The sequence below is a fragment of the Daphnia carinata genome, chromosome 4 (genome assembly GCF_022539665.2).
Source record: "Daphnia carinata strain CSIRO-1 chromosome 4, CSIRO_AGI_Dcar_HiC_V3, whole genome shotgun sequence".
Lineage (NCBI taxonomy): Eukaryota > Metazoa > Arthropoda > Branchiopoda > Diplostraca > Daphniidae > Daphnia > Daphnia carinata.
In genome coordinates, this window is record NC_081334.1 from 1,415,278 (window position 1) to 1,432,614 (window position 17,337).

Below are 17,337 nucleotides of genomic sequence, written 5' to 3' on the forward strand. Positions count from 1 at the left end.
TTACAGGAAATCGATCCGATATCTAAGCCGCGATACTTGATTATGTGTTGAGCGTTTCGAAGGACAGTCATATAAACATCGTCGATTTTTCCCTCGAATTTTAACTTGCCGTGGTGCAAAATACTAACCGTGCACGAAAATGGTGCCGGGGAAAGGTAACGTCTCTAAAGGAAAAGGAGCAGCCAATGTTAAGGGGTCAACATCCGCTACAAAAGTTAAGAGAGAGAGAGTGTCAGAACCGGAGGACTCTGATGAAGAAGTATCTCTTGCTGACGTCCGAGCTATCGACTATGCAAAAGCTTTACCCCGTTTCACAGCCAGTAAAATATTATTGTTTAATGTTTAAATTCATATTTAACTTTTTTTACCAATTCTGCTTTTTATTTATTCATTTTACAGTTACAGGCACGTCCAGAAGATGGGGGTGTCATGATGGATGACTTGGATACTTTACAAATGGAACTAGAAACACTACTCAATTGTGTGGTTTTACGTTCCTTGAATTTGCAAAGGGAAATAGCTGGAATGACTGAAAAGGTACCTTTGCTATCCAATAACTCCACCTTATGTAATGCTATTAAGTAGTTGAAATTCCCTCTTGTCATTCAGCCTCCATCTCCTGGAAAACGTTCAAAACAGGATGAACGTTCGCCAAAAAAATTCAAGGACCAACAAGGAAGACTTAGGGATGCACATACACCTCCACTTCTGAAGCAAATGAAGATCAAATCTGCTCTAGCTGTACATATTTTTTGAAAGATGGGTTTTCATACTTCAAACCAACTAATTCTTCACCTCAAAATTGATCAGAAACCTATACTACCTGAAGGAGGAGTGGAAGAGTTGCCTCCCTTAGAACTCATGAAAACGTCTACCGCCAAAAACGATACACCAAACAAGTTTTGGGCTTCCGTAGAACCCTACTGCGCTCCGTTTACGGATGACGATTTAAAGGTAAAACATGGGTTAGCAAAAAGTAGTTGTTGTTCTTCCTTTTTCTTGACACATAGTATTGATAAGTTAGATTGTGGAAGAACTGATCTCGACTCACAATGACGATGAAGAATATTTGAAAATCCCACCTCTCGGCCGTCATTACACACATCGTTGGGCAGAAGATGATTTGCTTCAGGAACAAAGAGAAGGCTCTCGTTTTGGGGAGAAAAAGAAAATCACTTCTGGGACTTCAGGAACAGAAGAGGCTCAAAGACTGATGGACGCTGCAGCTAAAAACAAGTAAAGAGACAAAATTTTTACCACATGCTAAGTTTCTCAGTATTACATAAATGTAGTGGGGAAGCAAATTCTACGTCTACAACAGGAATATGCGGACCCATGACTCAGCGCCTCATTTCAGCCCTTTTGGAAGAAAATATCGTAACATCTATACAAGAGACGATGGAATCGGAAGGACAAGGTATACTGTCCTAGACATTCGTTTTTTTTTCGATTAAAAACATTTAACATCTTCAACCACGACAACAGACGAAAATGCCAAATCCACTGGTGAAAAAGCACCAGTTTTCAACGGACCTCAGACTGCTGCGCTTGAACGCCGTCTCCGCCAGGAATTAGAAGAACAAGGCATTCTTACAGCCGATGAAGCCACTGTTAACCCGGTAACTCAATTGTCTAGTTTGAAATAGATCTTTAATAACCACCGAAATAATGAAGGCTGACGATGAAATATTGACGGAGCTACGTCGGTGCCAAGGAGAATTGAGAGCCATATCGCAGCATAACTTGAAGCAGCTAAAACGACTTTATCGTCTCGGTCAAGAAGAAATGAAACGTCAAGAAATTCGTAAAAAGCTGATTGCAGCGGATGCTGAAGTAGTAATATTATTGTCTTCTTTTGGTATCGAGCTTGTTTACATTTTTACGTGTTTGCAATCGTTATTCTTTAGGTACTAGATACATATCGCAAAATGGTGGCGGCAAAACAAAAAAAACGACCCTTAACTAAGAAGGAAAAAGACCAAATGTGGAAAACCCTTCGCGATCGCGAGGCGATTGTCAAACAGTTAGACACTGGGGCCCCGATGTAAATATTTTTCAATAAAGACATGGAAAACTTTATAATGGTGCTGGATTGCAACAAAATCGAGCAGAGAAACCGTATTATGGTTTTCCGCAATAGAAAATGATATTCGTGAGTTTGCTTTGGGGTAGGTATGAAAAATTTTATTCTCAAAAGGAGGAGGTATTGAACACATGGTAACAATTATGATTTCATCAAATAATGATTATTCAATGAGCTTCAGGTTCTCCAGAACTGAGGATTCAGTTCTAGTTTTCTGGTGAAGTTAGTATACCAGTTTCTTAATGCAGACATGGGTATGTAAGTTTCTGTGGGATTGGGTGTCATCTGAGATTGTGTGACACCAAAACTCGCCACAAAATTGAAAAGATGTTGAATAGTTCGCTCAGCAAATTCTTGAAACGTTGTAGTGTTTGATGGTTCTGCAATGGCACTAGGGGATTGTGTGGAAATTAGACTAAGAGGATCAATGGATATGCCTATTTGAGCATGGTGATGTATTCCACCCTGATTCTGTCCGAATGGACTTGGATTGAAACCACCTGGATTCTTCTTCAACCCAGTGATTTTGTAGATGTTTGATGGCTTAGTGTTTGTGAGGTGGCCTAGAAGTTGCCATACTGGTGGTGTTGCTAGATCTGGCTCTGGCCATCGGAAGTACACTAAAGAATTTTTTTTTTAGCAAATTGATGTTAATGTTGGATCATAAAGAATAAGTAAAGAAGTATGAAGCCTCCACAATTATACCTGATCCACCAAATCCATCTGGAAATGGTACAGTGCCAGTTAAAAACACAACTAAATGATTGATGTTATCAGCATCGGGAATGGTAATGGCAAACTGTGCCTCTGATATTTGTTGAAAGTCTGTTTGAACCTGTAGAAAACGTATCAACAAAGGTGCATTCGACACAAATGTCAACAAATGATTTGTCTCTTGAACTTACCAAACGTCCCGCCACAATAAGACCAAACATTTCAGCGAATTGAAAGATTCAGTTTTGGACCACGAGACAGAATATGGTTCGCAAGATAATATAAGTACAAAGTGGTTCAGAAACGCGATCGCAACGATTACTATCCTTTTTCATTCGAATTTTTTCCAAATTAACCTAATCTCAGTATTTTTCTAGACGTTCTCGAAATTTTGTCTGCTCTCAAAACGCCATCTGTTGTACGACTGACGAACTGTGTAGCGGTCATCTTTCAGTCGAATTGAGTAGGGGAGGTTGTAGTGTTCTCGTCTTCATTCTTTAGTAGTAACGATAATCATTGCACTTAATTTTCACGCCAAAGCTGTTGTGCTCTATAATTGTCTAGTATTTTAATTGTATCACAAAACTAGAACCATTTTATTGTGCATGATTGTCATGATGTTGATTGTACCACTCACTGTGTGATTAACATGTGGCAAAAAGGTGACATGGTGTGGCAACGAAACGTGCTTACTTTCGTTTCTCATGTGCTCGTTATGCCGGAAAAATGTGGAGCTTTTGTAAAGTACCGTTGTCTTTGTTCTGAGGCATATTTTTGGCTCCGGAATAAGACGTGTTCATGTTCACAAGTTTTAATTTTTTAATATAGAAACTCGGTATTGCAAGAAGTTGGACCACGTGAAACTCGATCGATCAGGTTGGAAGGCGTCTCGTTCTTTTCGGCAACGTGTGCGTTCCTGACTGGTGAATTATGGCTCCATCAAGTTTCGTTGTTTGCCCGAACAAATAAATGTCATCGTTTTTCCGTCTTTTCCACAAGAATGATGGAAACATTCCTGAATACATTTCACAAATTCGTATTCGTCCAGACGTGGTTTTCTTCACGAAGAACACTCTCGGGTAATTTCATTTTCTAAATTTTTCCCAATTCACGTTTGTCTCAAACCACTATTTATCTTTTAAAATTTAATTTATCCAGATGTTAAAACCATGGGCTGGAAATGAAAATCGAACATCAGTTCGAATGCAGCTACTTGTTATAGCCTCAACGTTGACGTACCAATGTTTGACATCCAGCATACTGCGACTGCAAGAACATTGGTCTACACTGGCATATTGTTTCTCAGTCATGAGTAAATATTGGCAAAAAGCATTTGGCTAGGCACAATTGACGGTTACACAAGTCTTGTGCTAGTACCGGAGAGCGACACCAATTGGACCAGTAGGGGAATGTTACCTAGGTATGTGGCTTTTTATTAACTATTTTCAAGGCGAAGGCGTTTGAAAGTGGAATCGGAATTTCAAATACCTTTGCTAGACCGTACAAGCGAAAAAGAAAAACCTGCGTGCATGACTAGAATAAATGTGTAATGGCATTTCTCAGCGGGGGCGTTGCATGTATAGACAATCACAAGATTCACGTGTATACATTGGCCCGCACACTACAAAATCACGACAGAGCTACCGTGTTTGCGTATATATGCACAGTATGCCGGTTATTTCACGTGGAAGCAATCGTTCACTACCCCAAAGAGCATACATTTGAATTGAGAAAAAAATGTAGAATATGTGCATTGCAAGGCCTTGTACAGCCAGATTATCACATAGGCCGCTCTGAACAACTTGAATGGAATTCAAATTTGAATCAGTTTCGTTCGCATTTTCCTCGGTTCGTTATGGAATTTTTTTGCTTGATTTAGAACTAGGTTCATTATTTTTTGCTCCTCAAATTAGCGGTGATTTGCGTTCAGTTGCCGATTCTGTCGCCTCACCTCTTCTATCAAGAATGTCTTTTGTAGAGTTATATAGTAGTCTATGCGTAGCATCCCCACACGGTTCCTTGTAGAGGTCTAGACTCGGGGAACCTACGTTTTGAATTCAGTTGCATGGTGTTCATGGCAGTGGAAGGAAGTGTTCCGTTCATCAGCTGTGCTAGCGATATTGAATTCTGAACGTATATTTTCATTATATTCAACTATTTGGATTTTTAACTCAGTCACACACATTTTACTGCGATCGACTCCGTCTCGCGAAGGTAAAACAACCAACTATCTCGGAGCAAACTTATAAAGCAACATCCCCGCACTGATACACATCACCGGACCTTGCCTGTAACATAATTAAGAACACGGCAAGAGACCCCCTGATTGGTATCTGTGAGCATACCCTACTCAATTTCCGCGTTTTGACATTTTTTTATTTGAAAATTCTTATCTTACATGGTAATCTTTCTTCGAGTCGCTCTTCAGCTAGAACAAGGAGGGGCTATCTTACCGATCCATCACTTTTATCTCTCCTGCTCTCGCCTGCGTTTTTCAACTTCTTTCAACTTCCTTGAAATCACAACAATAGTAAGGGGTAAAAAAAGATCAACTCGAGTGATTGAAAAATAGATTTACTTACCGTGTACGACTAATGCGTAGAATGGGCTACATGTAAAAAAAAAATGTTTTATTTCAGCCGTGACCTTAGTTTTGGCGTGTTCGAATTGGATCTGAGAGAACGTGAAGAATGACAGTCGGCAATCAATCTCAAACGTATGAACAATTTTTACTTACCGCCAATAGGAATTGCAGACCGATGTGCATGAAGTGAACAGCTGCGATCTGTCTACAAACGTATCGGTTAATAGATGTAGTGATTTCATTTTTGCGCTGCCCCCCCCAAGTCTTTTCTATTACAAATAGAATAGAAAAGACGACATTGTTACCTAACCTGTAAATTCAGAATCCAGGCATGAACCACCGAATAGAGTTCTACCAGGGTTTTTCGTTTTCCCTTTTCTGTCGTCACCCCTTACCTCTACAGTGGTTCATAAATCCTAACTAGAAAAAAGGTTCTGACATAATAAGTGACTGGACCTGTGCTTGCAGGCCAGCAAAAGGGGGCTCCTCTCAACAGATGTTTCAACAATGTAATGTAGGGTCACCGTACAATAAAATGGGAATAATGTACAATGTGGAAAAAATTGCCGACCATTTCGCAACAAAAAATTTTCATTTCAGTTAATTTTGTAAATTTAACAAATTACAATATAACAGCATTAACATACCAGTTACGACAAACATTGTTCCTAATATTTTTAATTTGTATTTTATTGGGATTTTATTTCCAGATATCCAATGATTGAGGAAACGGAGCAAATCTCTTTCCACATCGCTAATGACAATTCTGGTGCCGAAGAGAGTTCCGATCCCGGTACCAGGATTTTGCTGGACATCAATAGTCACAAAACCAATGTTTGTGTTACACCATCAGAACAATTAAACAATGAAACATCAAGAATGAATTCAAGTTCTACGTTATCGAATAATCGAGAAGATTTGGGCCTCGGGATTCAAGAATGTCCAGCGGCTTTGAAAATGAATGTATGTAGAAGACCGAAATAAATTATGTGTCCATAGTTACCCATTCAAAATATTCTAATTTTGGCATACAGGCCTCGTCAACTTCAGCCCGCGTAGAAGAACAGCGTTTAAGAATTAACCGGACGGTTTTCTTGTGGTCCAGCTTTATTTGCTTCATTTTTCTGGTCGGTGCCATCTCATTAGGGTGAGTAATAATAGAAATAAAGTATCATTACTTTTCTACTCCGCCTGCGAAATTGCTTATTCCGCAATTTAGCATATCTCAATAGTCGTCTGTAGGATGGTAAATTTGGTCATGCAGCGTGACAAATGCCGTAAAAGTAAAAAGGCCAGCGTGCCCTCATAAAGAAAATTATGATTAGTTCTGTACTATGTAGGCCTCTACGTCTCTATCCATACTTGGCAAAAAAAAATGGGAGGAGGGGAGCGAATCAATGGCCGGGCAAGATGTGCTCCAACAGCTTTGTATTTAATCAGCCGCAGTTTTTTTCTACTGTTTATTCAAAGGGGAAGATGCGTTAATCGTTAATGGGTAATAAATCCTAAGTTAATCCGATTATGCTATGACTCCTACCGTGCCGTATTGTAAGCGTCGTTTTATTACCCTATCTGGATGTCGGTTGACAGTATTAGGGAATTAGCTTTAGGACTTCACGAATCGCCCATAAAAGTTGCAGTTCTCGACTACAAATATTCTTAGACACCCGTGTTAAATGTGCTTATTGACAATTTCTTTAGGTTTTCTACTTTTAATATCTGTCTTTGTAAATATAAATGAAAGGGGCAAACAATGGAAGCATTGATAAAGCGCTCGTCGCGATTCACCTCACTGAATCTCCAGCAGCTCACAGAGCAATAACATCCACGTCGTTATCTGCCTCACCTTGCCATGAATCATGTTGACTTGGTGGTCTTTTTTTCAAGTTAGAAACTTGAGAGATCATCCCTTCCAGGCCAGAAAAGGTTACGAAGGAAAAATGTGTAGATATTTTCGTTACACGGAGTTGAGACTGCGGGTGGGCGTACACGGCCTAACTCATATCCGAATGCATTTTTCACTTACCTTATGCATCGTAACATTTATGTTCTAGCTTTCTGATGGCAGAAAAAAACTTGAGCGGATATGTCCTTGGGGAAAGAATTGCGTTACAGAACCAATAAATAATTTTAATTGTTGCACGTCTGCTAGCACCATTTGAATCAATGTTGATTTTAAAGATTATCTTTCTTTTGAAATTCACAGCGCAATGCCAGAAGTGGAGGCGGGCTTTAGGAAATGACTAGCTTAGCCTGTACAGTGAATTGTGTATTCACACAAGACGGTTTCAGCCAAGTCAAACAAACTTGACTCTCCTCGCAATCAGTTTTATTTGATTTGAAAGAAAAACGTTACACGTCAGCATAGCTTATTGACTCAAAGTTGCGTACAAATCAACTTGTGAATTTCAGTTTGATGAAGTGGAAGAAATTTAATCCATTCAACTAAATCGTGCATTTTGTTTAGGGTTATAATTTGGAACAAAAATCAAACAACCATACGGAACCCTATACGCCCGTTACCTGAATTACAAACGCGGTCATGGCCAAAGCCAGGTAATCACATTTCCATCTAATTATTTTTCTCATATACATCGTGTTAATTTTGAACATAAATCATTAGTTACATAATTTGCTACAGCTCTATCGAGCACTTTGTTGCATTTTAAATGCTAGTGCACCTCGGAATATCTAATGTTTTACTCATTTCTTTGCATCAGTTCCAGATTTGTTTTGCCATAATCGGTCCACGGTGGGTTTCTTATCCGATCTATTTATGGCTGGCTATGACATTACACGTACCAACCCATTTCGCAAGCAGATCTTTGGAAGACCTTTGTTGGAGCACACTTTGTTGCATGAATGTCGCCTATCACCTGACCCACAACGCTGTCAACCTAATGTTGAATCTGTCGTCATTGACAGTTTCATAGCTTATCAACAGTGGGCTAGCCGTTACATAACATTCTCTCCAACCAAAGCCGAAGAGCTAGACGAATCCGTCCTTACGGCTGCTGTTTCTAGCGCTCAAGACAGCGATTTGCTGAGCATCCAAGCCGCATTGATGTCGGGTAACCTGGTTATTATGACTCACATCAAATGTCCTCACGTGAACGCCTCAAGGACTCGTGCACCTATTATTATGTCCGAGTACGCTCATAGACTACGTTTGATGATGCTTACGAAAACGGAGGAAGAAGAAGAAATGGTTGAATGGGCTGAAGATTTTGGAGGGCATTTTGTTGACCGAGTGACTCTTGGAGCTGAAATCATTATTCGTTTTACGCTCAGCAGAAAAACGATTGATTTCTTTAAAAGAAAGAACCTTAGCTTTGACATGCAGGCCACAGCGAGCGCACTTTACATTTTGTCTCGAAACAATATTTCCGTTAACATTTCCAAAACGAACCAAAAGGTAGCAAGGGATTTTGTAGCAGCCGCTCAAATGCAAATTTACTCGGGTACTGCACTATCCGCGCCGCTGTCTGATTTGCAAGCAGCCGATCAATGGGTTCGTTCAGCCATGAAACACTTTACTGTAATCAGTCTACAACTAAAGCCTATGGAACAGCTCTTCATCCAATTGTTTCAAAATAACACCTCAAAAATACAAGAGAAATGGCAAAGAAGCCGAAAAAGGATATGCCACCAATTTTTGCCACTCGCGTTGAATGGCAAGTGCGGAAACCCCAACAACAGTAGTTCTACATCTCTTCAACGACCAATGCAGCACACCAATCATCCGGACAACGAACAATTCAACGTTTTCGTACTTCCATTACTTCAAATTTGGACCAATCGAAGTACTGTTTGCCTCCGCGCTTCCTGGAATCATTGGTACTGTAGAATAATTGGACAATTTCTATCATTCATATTAACAATCTATTCGTGTCGTATATTTGGTTTCACACACAGCTTGGAATTATGCCGTAATGATCCTCTATGTTCGGCAGCCACCGTTTGTCTAACTTCAAATGCTGCTGTTTACCAATCAACAGATACAAATACTGCGCCTTCATGCCCAGCAGAATTTCGAAATTGCGATTGTGCTCTTCATCGACAGCAAGATTTCAGTCATGGTATTGTATCACCGAGGGTGATAACGCTGGTTCCGGAGCGGCAAGATTTGCGACCGGTGACACTTCGCGGATTCGCAGTGTATGGGCAAACGCTATTGTTGGTCGATAGGATGCCTGATGTAGCCTCATGCGCACGTCTCTGCAGCCGAACAGCTGCATGCCAAATTGCTTCCTTTAGTCAATACGATTTAGGCCAACACAAAATTTGTAAGCTTTTTAGCAACATGACTGGAAATGAGCTAAGAAGAAAAGGGCGAGCCATCGTAAGTTACTCTTTTCTTTTACGTATTATTTCCTATCATTTATCATGTTGAACCATCGCCGCATTTTAAAAAATAGTAATTGCAAAAGAACAATGAATGTTCATTAATTACGATATAATTTTTTTCCCCTTTTATTGCAAGTCAATTTTGAATAATTTTATTTGCTTTTTCTTTTCCCGTGCAGACAGTATTTATGATGGCTACCTTTACACCATGTTTCTCTGGCGAAATAGAATCTGGGAGGACCAGCTGCCCGTCTAATGCAAACTGCTCTTCCTTCTATGGAATGTGTGTTTGTATGCCTGGTTACTTCAAAAACGGAAGCACTTGCCTTTCCCGTAATCACGACTACCAATACGAAGCTGACGACGGTTTACAGAAAGCTCTTCCTGAGAATAGCGTTATCGTTAACGATGACTTCAATAGGAAAGATCAAGAGATGGATCAAATTCATGGAAATCATCAAATTTCTTCGTTTTTGAACAAGCCTCCTACACAAGACGCTTCGCTTTGGTCTAATGTTCAAAAAGTGAAAGAAAACTTCACGTCGAGTGCTACCCATGTATTAACTACTGCCTCTTATGCATCAAGCACTATAGCGATCATGCACATGGAAACTGCTGGACCAAACGCTAATGAAATTCAAACGACTACCAATCAGCAAGACCGAGTGTCTAATACCGAGGATCCCACTGCCGTTATTGCAGGGGTAACCGTATCAACGCATCGTGATCCTAATAAAAACAAAATGACATACTCAACCATGCATAGCAAATCTTCCTATGTACCGTGGCAAATGAGATCCTGGAATAGTAGGGCTACCACAGCTTGACAGTGAAGATCATTAACGGGAATCATACCAGGCCATAACAAAATGAAATTTCCTTTGTAAATCTAATTCAAAAATGAAAGCACCTTCATCTTCGATATTTAGCACAAAGCTGTAACCAATCCCGATGGGGATTCTACCTGCGAAAACTCTACTGGGCGAAAAAGGACACCATTGTTACTGTTCTCCGATATTAGATGGCGATTTCGTTTCTCGCGAGATGGCATTGGCGTTTCAATTCTAATGTCGGTATCCTGATGTAAATGTCATTCTGAAATACCTGTTTCCAGCAGTGTGCCCTTGAATTTTTAGTAAGACTGTTTAACGGAGGGATACTACCATTAAATGGAAGATGATGCAATAAATTGCATTTAACTTGTTTATTTTTGACAAACAAGCCCTTCCTAATAGCCGTTTCATTTCCAGTCCTGACAACTATTCTCTGGGAATTGGCGCTATGTTTGGCTGTTTGCAAATGGCCGAAACTCCGAAAGGTAATAAGTCAACCATAAGTTTTTCGGCAAACCGGTCTACATAGCAGATACAGAAAGAATACACCAGTTTGAAAGAATACTCTGCTTGGTAAAGTATACAAGTAGCATCTCAAAATTCCATTCATGAGAATTTAACTTATTTTTTCTTGATGAGCTTTCTATTGGCATGACATTAACATGCAGACATCTGTCATCAACTGAGGTGGTGTGCTTTACCTTGAATAAGAATAATTGTTCTTGCCTGTTGTGTTTTGGTAGGTTTCTTTCCAGAAGTTTCAGAACTGGAACTGCAACGGAGCTCTGGAGTGCAATATTGGCAGCCAATTTCCTTGCCCAATGCCATTTACACATTGCAAAGATTCTTCTTCAATAGTTCATGGTAAAAAAAAATGTAAATGAGGGTCACATCTTTCATATGTGTGTATGACCATAGAATTGAATTCAGGATACTTAGCTTAGCCCATTTCTGATTAACTCCTATTGCAGTAAACAAGTTTCGTTTGAACACATACTATAAGCATTCATAATTTTTCTTTTTTTTTTTTAACAGGTTCAAGCCAGCATTTTAACAGGTTATGCCATGGATGATTTGCGTTTTAGGCTGGGCAGTATAGTGCATCTGCAATTCATTGACTGGATGAATAATATAGGCAAGTGGCTTATCTGTGATAAAGCGAAGGACCCAGAAGTTTAATTGATTTTTTCTCAATTCCATTTTAAGGATTTTTTGTGGTAGTTTAAGTTTGATGCATAAGCGCCTTACCCTATTCTGACATCTGCCTTCCGGGGATAGCTGTTGATGATTTCCTGCCATATAGATTACAAGCTGTAGTTGCACAAAGCAGAAGAATTGCCTGCCTACGTTGTACGTACATAGCGTTTTTACAGTAGTATCTGACTCAAAAAGTATCAAACCAAAATTACTTCTTTCTAGCAGAAGAGAAGCGTTGCAGTTGCATTTATTTCATCGAAAACGAGGGAAGATCAATCAGAAAGTGGCGTGCTTTAATTTTCTTCAAAAAGCTTTGGGTAGTAATAACTTAAGATTTAAGAAGAAATCGGAATCGACCGCCATAGAAAATTTGGATCGCTCAACTGATTGCCCATTAAAGAGACGGAAAGGCCCACGTCCCCGTTTCATTTGGCCGATGAAAATCATCAATATTTAAGGGCCCTAATAAGGACATCAGCTCCGCCTCGCCGTGGAATAACTACTACATGAAGACTAACCTGAAACAAGCTGGAGATGCCCGCTTAACGTGGGCAGAAGGAGAGGAAAGTGGTGTTGTTTCTGATCTTGTCTACGATGGGCTTGAACGCAACGCCAATTTTAGTGGTGGCGATCTATGCCCGTGCAACAGCACCAACAAAACCAGTTGCAAAAAGGCCCAGCGATCTTTCACCACCAGCCCTCGTCGAATCGGTGCGATGAAGAGCACGTAGCGCGGTGCGCTAAACAGCAGTGACTTCAACCGCGAATCGCTTTGTTCTATCTATGTGTGTGTGTTTACGTAAAAAAGCGTAATGTAAAAAATATGGTGGGTTTTTTCTATTCGCTTCGTTTGTTTCTGTTGTGTATGTCAAATGCACAACCTGTACAGAGCGGCTATTTCCACGGAGCTGTGTTGAGCGCGATTTTTTCCTTCGACGTTAAGTGCGTCACTGCCTTCACAAGCGATTGACAAGTAGTAGAATCGAAAAAAATCAAACCGGCAACGTAAAAAACACCCTATAAAAAAAGGGGGATTTCGCAGCACAGCTGATGTGCAATATGTGAACAATGGAAAACATCCGTCTCAGAAAAAAAAGGTATTCATGATATCAGGTATTGGTAAAGGCAAGTGATCTGGGTCTTGGCTTCGATGTTCTGAGCCAGTAAATAGTCAGGCAACGAAAAGGAAGCATGCTTTTTTTTTTTCGAAGTCCAAATCTTATTCCTACATTCACTATTAGTAATAGTACTACTAGAATATGTGAAATGGCTCAGCGGTAGAGCGTCGGCTTCAGAAGCCGCAGGTAAAGGGTTCAACACTTAGAGTCCACATGACATGCATTTTCACACAAAATGCCTTCAAATGTCAAAATAACGAAAAATTCTTTCTCATGAATGTGATGGCGAAAAAGTTATAATAATGTGAAGTACGGAATTGAATTCCCATCCATGAGTCGCCTTTGTATTCCCGCGTATTACGTTATTAATTATTTAAAGATTGAAGTGCATATCTGGGCTCCCTTCTTTTCTGTAGCCCCGTTTCCCCTTGACTCATAATAAGCCCGTAAGAGGTCATGCCCCTACTGTACAGTATATATATACCGAGGTTTGGAGGGCTCTGAGCGGAAAGGGGACGTGGCGCCCCTCAGTTCGATGATGTGTTCACGGAGGGCTATTTCGCTACCCACAAATCCGAATTAAAGGTTAATCGCTCCTGTAAAATAATGCAGTGTCGTAAGCGGCGCAGTGGTCGTGGACGAGTTGTTAGGTTGTTTGGAATTGTGGTTGTAAACATGCATCTGGGCGTAAGAGTTGTGGGCGCAAATAATGTTGTTCGCCAGCAGAGATTATTCTGGAACGCCAAGTTCAATTGTTTAAAACAAATATCGGAAATAGCTGTTAACAAATTCGGAAACAACTTTAAAGTGGATGCGTACTATGACGTTACTAGATGGCAGCACGTTGGAGGCTAGTTAATAGATGGCCGCCAACTGTTTCTCTAAATGCAGCTTTTTGGGAACCTACAAGTAAACCGGCCATAACCTTAAATTGTAACATCGTAGAAAAAGGTTAAGGCTAAGACATCATCTGCAACTTCTGTATAACCGTGATTGCCAGGTAAAATCAGCCCAATCAAAGACCTTAGGGTGGTATGGATTTATTCAAAACAAAAATTATGCAAAGGAAATCTCAGAGATGCTTTTGTTTTATTATGTCATAGCTTTCAGGGGCGTCAAACAGACGAAACTCAAATTACCATCAGTTGCCATCATAGTTACATCTGCTTCGTCTAGTGCTGTTCTGGAATTTCTTTGTCGTAAAAACTTTCGAGTCTCCGCCATGCACGTTTTAAACAAGTCAGCCGAAAATGGTATCAAATTTTGTATATCGCAAATGAGTTAATAGGTTTCAGTGATTTCATAAGGTACATATGAATTTCTTTCTGCAGGTTGTATAGGATATGTGTTGTGTCCCATGCGGTGTTGTTTGCAGCCCTTTCTTGTGGTATGTGTTTAATATAGGCATATTAGATGTAGAGCCATTTGCTGTGGATAAAATTTATGCAGGGAAAAGAACTTCATCGTAATGGTGCATTGGAACTGACATGAGCTACTGGATTTCTACCCCTTAATGGCTTCCATTAAAATTTCATGGTAAAAAAGTATTAACAATATTCCCATTGACTTCAAGGAATTGATCACTGAAATTACCAGCAAGGGTTAAACAAAGTTCTACCTGGAAAAGCTCCCTTCGAGAATAATGGTTGGATAAAGAAAGTGAGTTATCCTAAATCAAGGTATGGGCTTCTTCGAAGACATAACGACCATTCCATTTTGATTTGTGTGTAGAAATTGAATCCTCTCTTTTTAAAGATGTAAAATATTGTGCTTGAATGATTGGTAAGTTAATAGTTTCTGCTGTTTAGCTTCTTGGTGTTTTCTTTCTTATCTTTTTTTTTTGCCCATAGAACCAAATTTTCTTCTTTAGTATATAATAAAAGCTACTGCGAGAGAATACATAGTGATTGCCGTACAGCCAACCCCGTATACAACATCGATTGCGTGACGCTTCAAATTCGGCTTATTGTAATGGTGTACACACATTAATATCTACGCGCATGAAATGTTTTATGTAAGTGCGATATGAAATATTTTTTTTTACAGCGACCAGAATAATGAGGATGAGGAATGAACTGGGCATCGAAATGTGGGGGCATAAGGCATAGAGCTGTTTATTTGGGGGAAAAAAATGGTTAGCAAAGGAAAGGTTACCCTAAACCAATAGCAGGAATGTATATCAGTTAGTAATTACAATATGTAGGTTGAATTCAACTGTGAACATCTCTTATAGTTAGCACTGTGTAAAATGACAAAGTAGGGTGACTGGAAAGGCCTCCCACAAGAAGCCATTCCCTCATTCCATAGAGATATACTGTGAAAAGGAAAACCTGGCAGACAAGAAAAATGAAGGAGTTATTCTGCACCAGAGGATTTCCTCTGTCAGGTGGGTGTAAGTGTTTAAAAATTGGTAATTGTAGCTGACATAGTTATGCAATCCATTGTCTACACTCAAATCAACATATTTTAAATTTGCCCATAGTAGTTACGCGCAGCCTGTGCCACTGCATACCAGTAGTATTCTCTCAAAGCTGGGACATGGAGGCTATACCAGCTTTGGGCCAACTATCTGGAATGAAAAATCCACTTGCAATTGCTAGAACTTCATTTTCTATATTGCGAGTGACATCGTAACATTTCACCGATTTATTGGACGAATCTATTGGATTCTAATGTTATTTGGTACAAAAATTATCTTATGCAAACAATGAGACGGCTATTGACATATTCACGAAGTATGGCTTTACAAAGTCTAACTACGGTCGCCAGATGTCCCAAATCATTGTTATGAAAAGTTGTATCAGAATTGTGCTTGTGCTGTAGGTTTTTATTTAACAATTATGTAAACTTATGAGTGTAATCGTGTGAAGCTAATTAATTCTGATGGATATCAAATAAAGGTGAGGGTTTTGAAATATTTGCCTCGATTATTATGTGTGTGGTATTGCTTTAAAGTGGTATATGAGTCATACCTGAAAACTGAACTTCAACAACTTTAAAAGGCCATGTTATATAAATTTACTATAGTTAACGTTTGAAACTGCGCAGATCTTCTATACCTTGTAAAGAAGAATATAGTTCACTTTTTAAATTTTCGAAATTTCAACTTCCGGTTTAAGATCCGGTTTGAAAATGCTTAATAACTCACTATCTATTGGTCTGAACAAAAAAAGACCGGCATTTTCGTAATCCTCGTGAAATTTGGGGTCGAATCCATGTGTCAGTAGAAAATACCCGAAAATCGTCAAAAATCGCAAATTTCCCTGAACTATAGTTCAGGAAAAATCGCGATTTTGGCCAAATTGGACTTTTCGCCAAAAACAGGTCAAAATAGGTCAGACACACCTTAAATGTCACGAGGATCACGAAAATCATATTCGTTTTGTTGTGGGCCTAGTATTTCTGGAGATATAGGCTACTTCCGACCACTTCCGGTAATTTTTTTTTTCAACTTGGCAAAAAGTAAAAAATGAACATTAATATTCCAAACATTTTAAGCATTTTGATCATAAATGAAATGGGTTGGCGGCTTTTTTCGTGTTTGTTTTGCTATTTCATTATTGGTTGATCGCGCGAGATGCATATACTTATAACACTACTTCGTTAACAGAGACTACTAGCATTATGTGTCACACTAATGGGAAGGTATACCTGATAAGTATAGATGAAGATATACCTCGTGCTATTATTATAACCTTATCATGCACGGCCATCTGATGTACAGTCAGGTTTAGAAATAAGCCCGACTTTTTCTTATTTTACGTTACGCTGTAGCGTACTGGCATGCTACGGGAAATTGCGGAATACTAATAGCGCCCTAATGTCTCATTAACTATAAAATTCGTATGTTGAATGTGCAACACATTCTGTTAAATTTTTTTCTGATTTCAATTTTGTCCGGCTTTTCATTGCTCGTAACAAACGAATATACTCGCTGGAATGTTGCGTTCTGCGATTTTATGGGTATTATACATCTCTGATTCGTTTCGTTGTGTAATTAGTAGTTCAGAAGTTCTTCGTTACTTCCGACACACTTTGGAAATTTGCATATAAACAGTAAGGAACCTTGAATTAAAAATCTAATCATTCACTGGGGGTATATTTAAAATTCGAAAATGCTTATCGTATAAAGATTTAAAACCTCGGTTGCTTCGCATTAAAACCCGAAAGATTGAACGCTACCGTCGTCTGCCATGTCCGCCATTAGCCATGTCAACATGCAAACATTTTTGCCCCGTTGTTTTTTTTTTTTTTAGTTTTCCCCCTGTTTTGTGCGTCTACATCAACGAGTAAGTAACATACGATCATTATTTTTATTCAGGCATTATTATTTTGCTTTATTGTTAGAATTAGGAAGATGGAAGCGTTTTATGTAAACCAGCAATGATAAGTTAAACACAGATAGTAAGGAAGTCGATGCTCAGCTGGTGCCTTGGAAAATCAGCCGTATGATTTTTGTAG

At 39.3% G+C, this 17,337-nt stretch overlaps 3 protein-coding genes across 3 annotated transcripts; 2 read left to right on the forward strand and 1 right to left on the reverse strand.

The window, feature by feature from the left end:
* Positions 1-13: 13 nt before the first annotated feature.
* On the forward strand, positions 14-2,086 carry LOC130695334 (transcriptional adapter 3-B-like). The gene is made up of 9 exons (XM_057518465.2): positions 14-340; positions 406-537; positions 610-741; positions 811-954; positions 1,025-1,236; positions 1,293-1,417; positions 1,486-1,619; positions 1,675-1,833; positions 1,908-2,086. Exons 1-9 carry the CDS (start codon positions 140-142, stop codon positions 2,046-2,048), a joined length of 1,380 nt encoding a protein of 459 aa, XP_057374448.1. The 5' UTR covers positions 14-139; the 3' UTR covers positions 2,049-2,086.
* A 97-nt stretch (positions 2,087-2,183) lies between these two features.
* Positions 2,184-3,148, reverse strand: LOC130695321 (protein OPI10 homolog). The gene is made up of 3 exons (XM_057518447.2): positions 2,989-3,148; positions 2,789-2,918; positions 2,184-2,703 (listed from the first exon to the last, which is right to left on the reverse strand). The coding sequence occupies exons 1-3, from the start codon at positions 3,016-3,018 to the stop codon at positions 2,261-2,263; spliced, it is 603 nt and encodes a 200-aa protein (XP_057374430.1). The 5' UTR covers positions 3,019-3,148; the 3' UTR covers positions 2,184-2,260.
* Positions 3,149-3,769: 621 nt separating this feature from the next.
* Positions 3,770-10,861, forward strand: LOC130695292 (uncharacterized). The gene is made up of 8 exons (XM_057518410.2): positions 3,770-3,876; positions 3,956-4,217; positions 6,092-6,344; positions 6,416-6,528; positions 7,849-7,937; positions 8,102-9,218; positions 9,297-9,723; positions 9,908-10,861. The coding sequence occupies exons 2-8, from the start codon at positions 4,207-4,209 to the stop codon at positions 10,553-10,555; spliced, it is 2,658 nt and encodes an 885-aa protein (XP_057374393.1). The 5' UTR covers positions 3,770-3,876; positions 3,956-4,206; the 3' UTR covers positions 10,556-10,861.
* Positions 10,862-17,337: the final 6,476 nt, after the last annotated feature.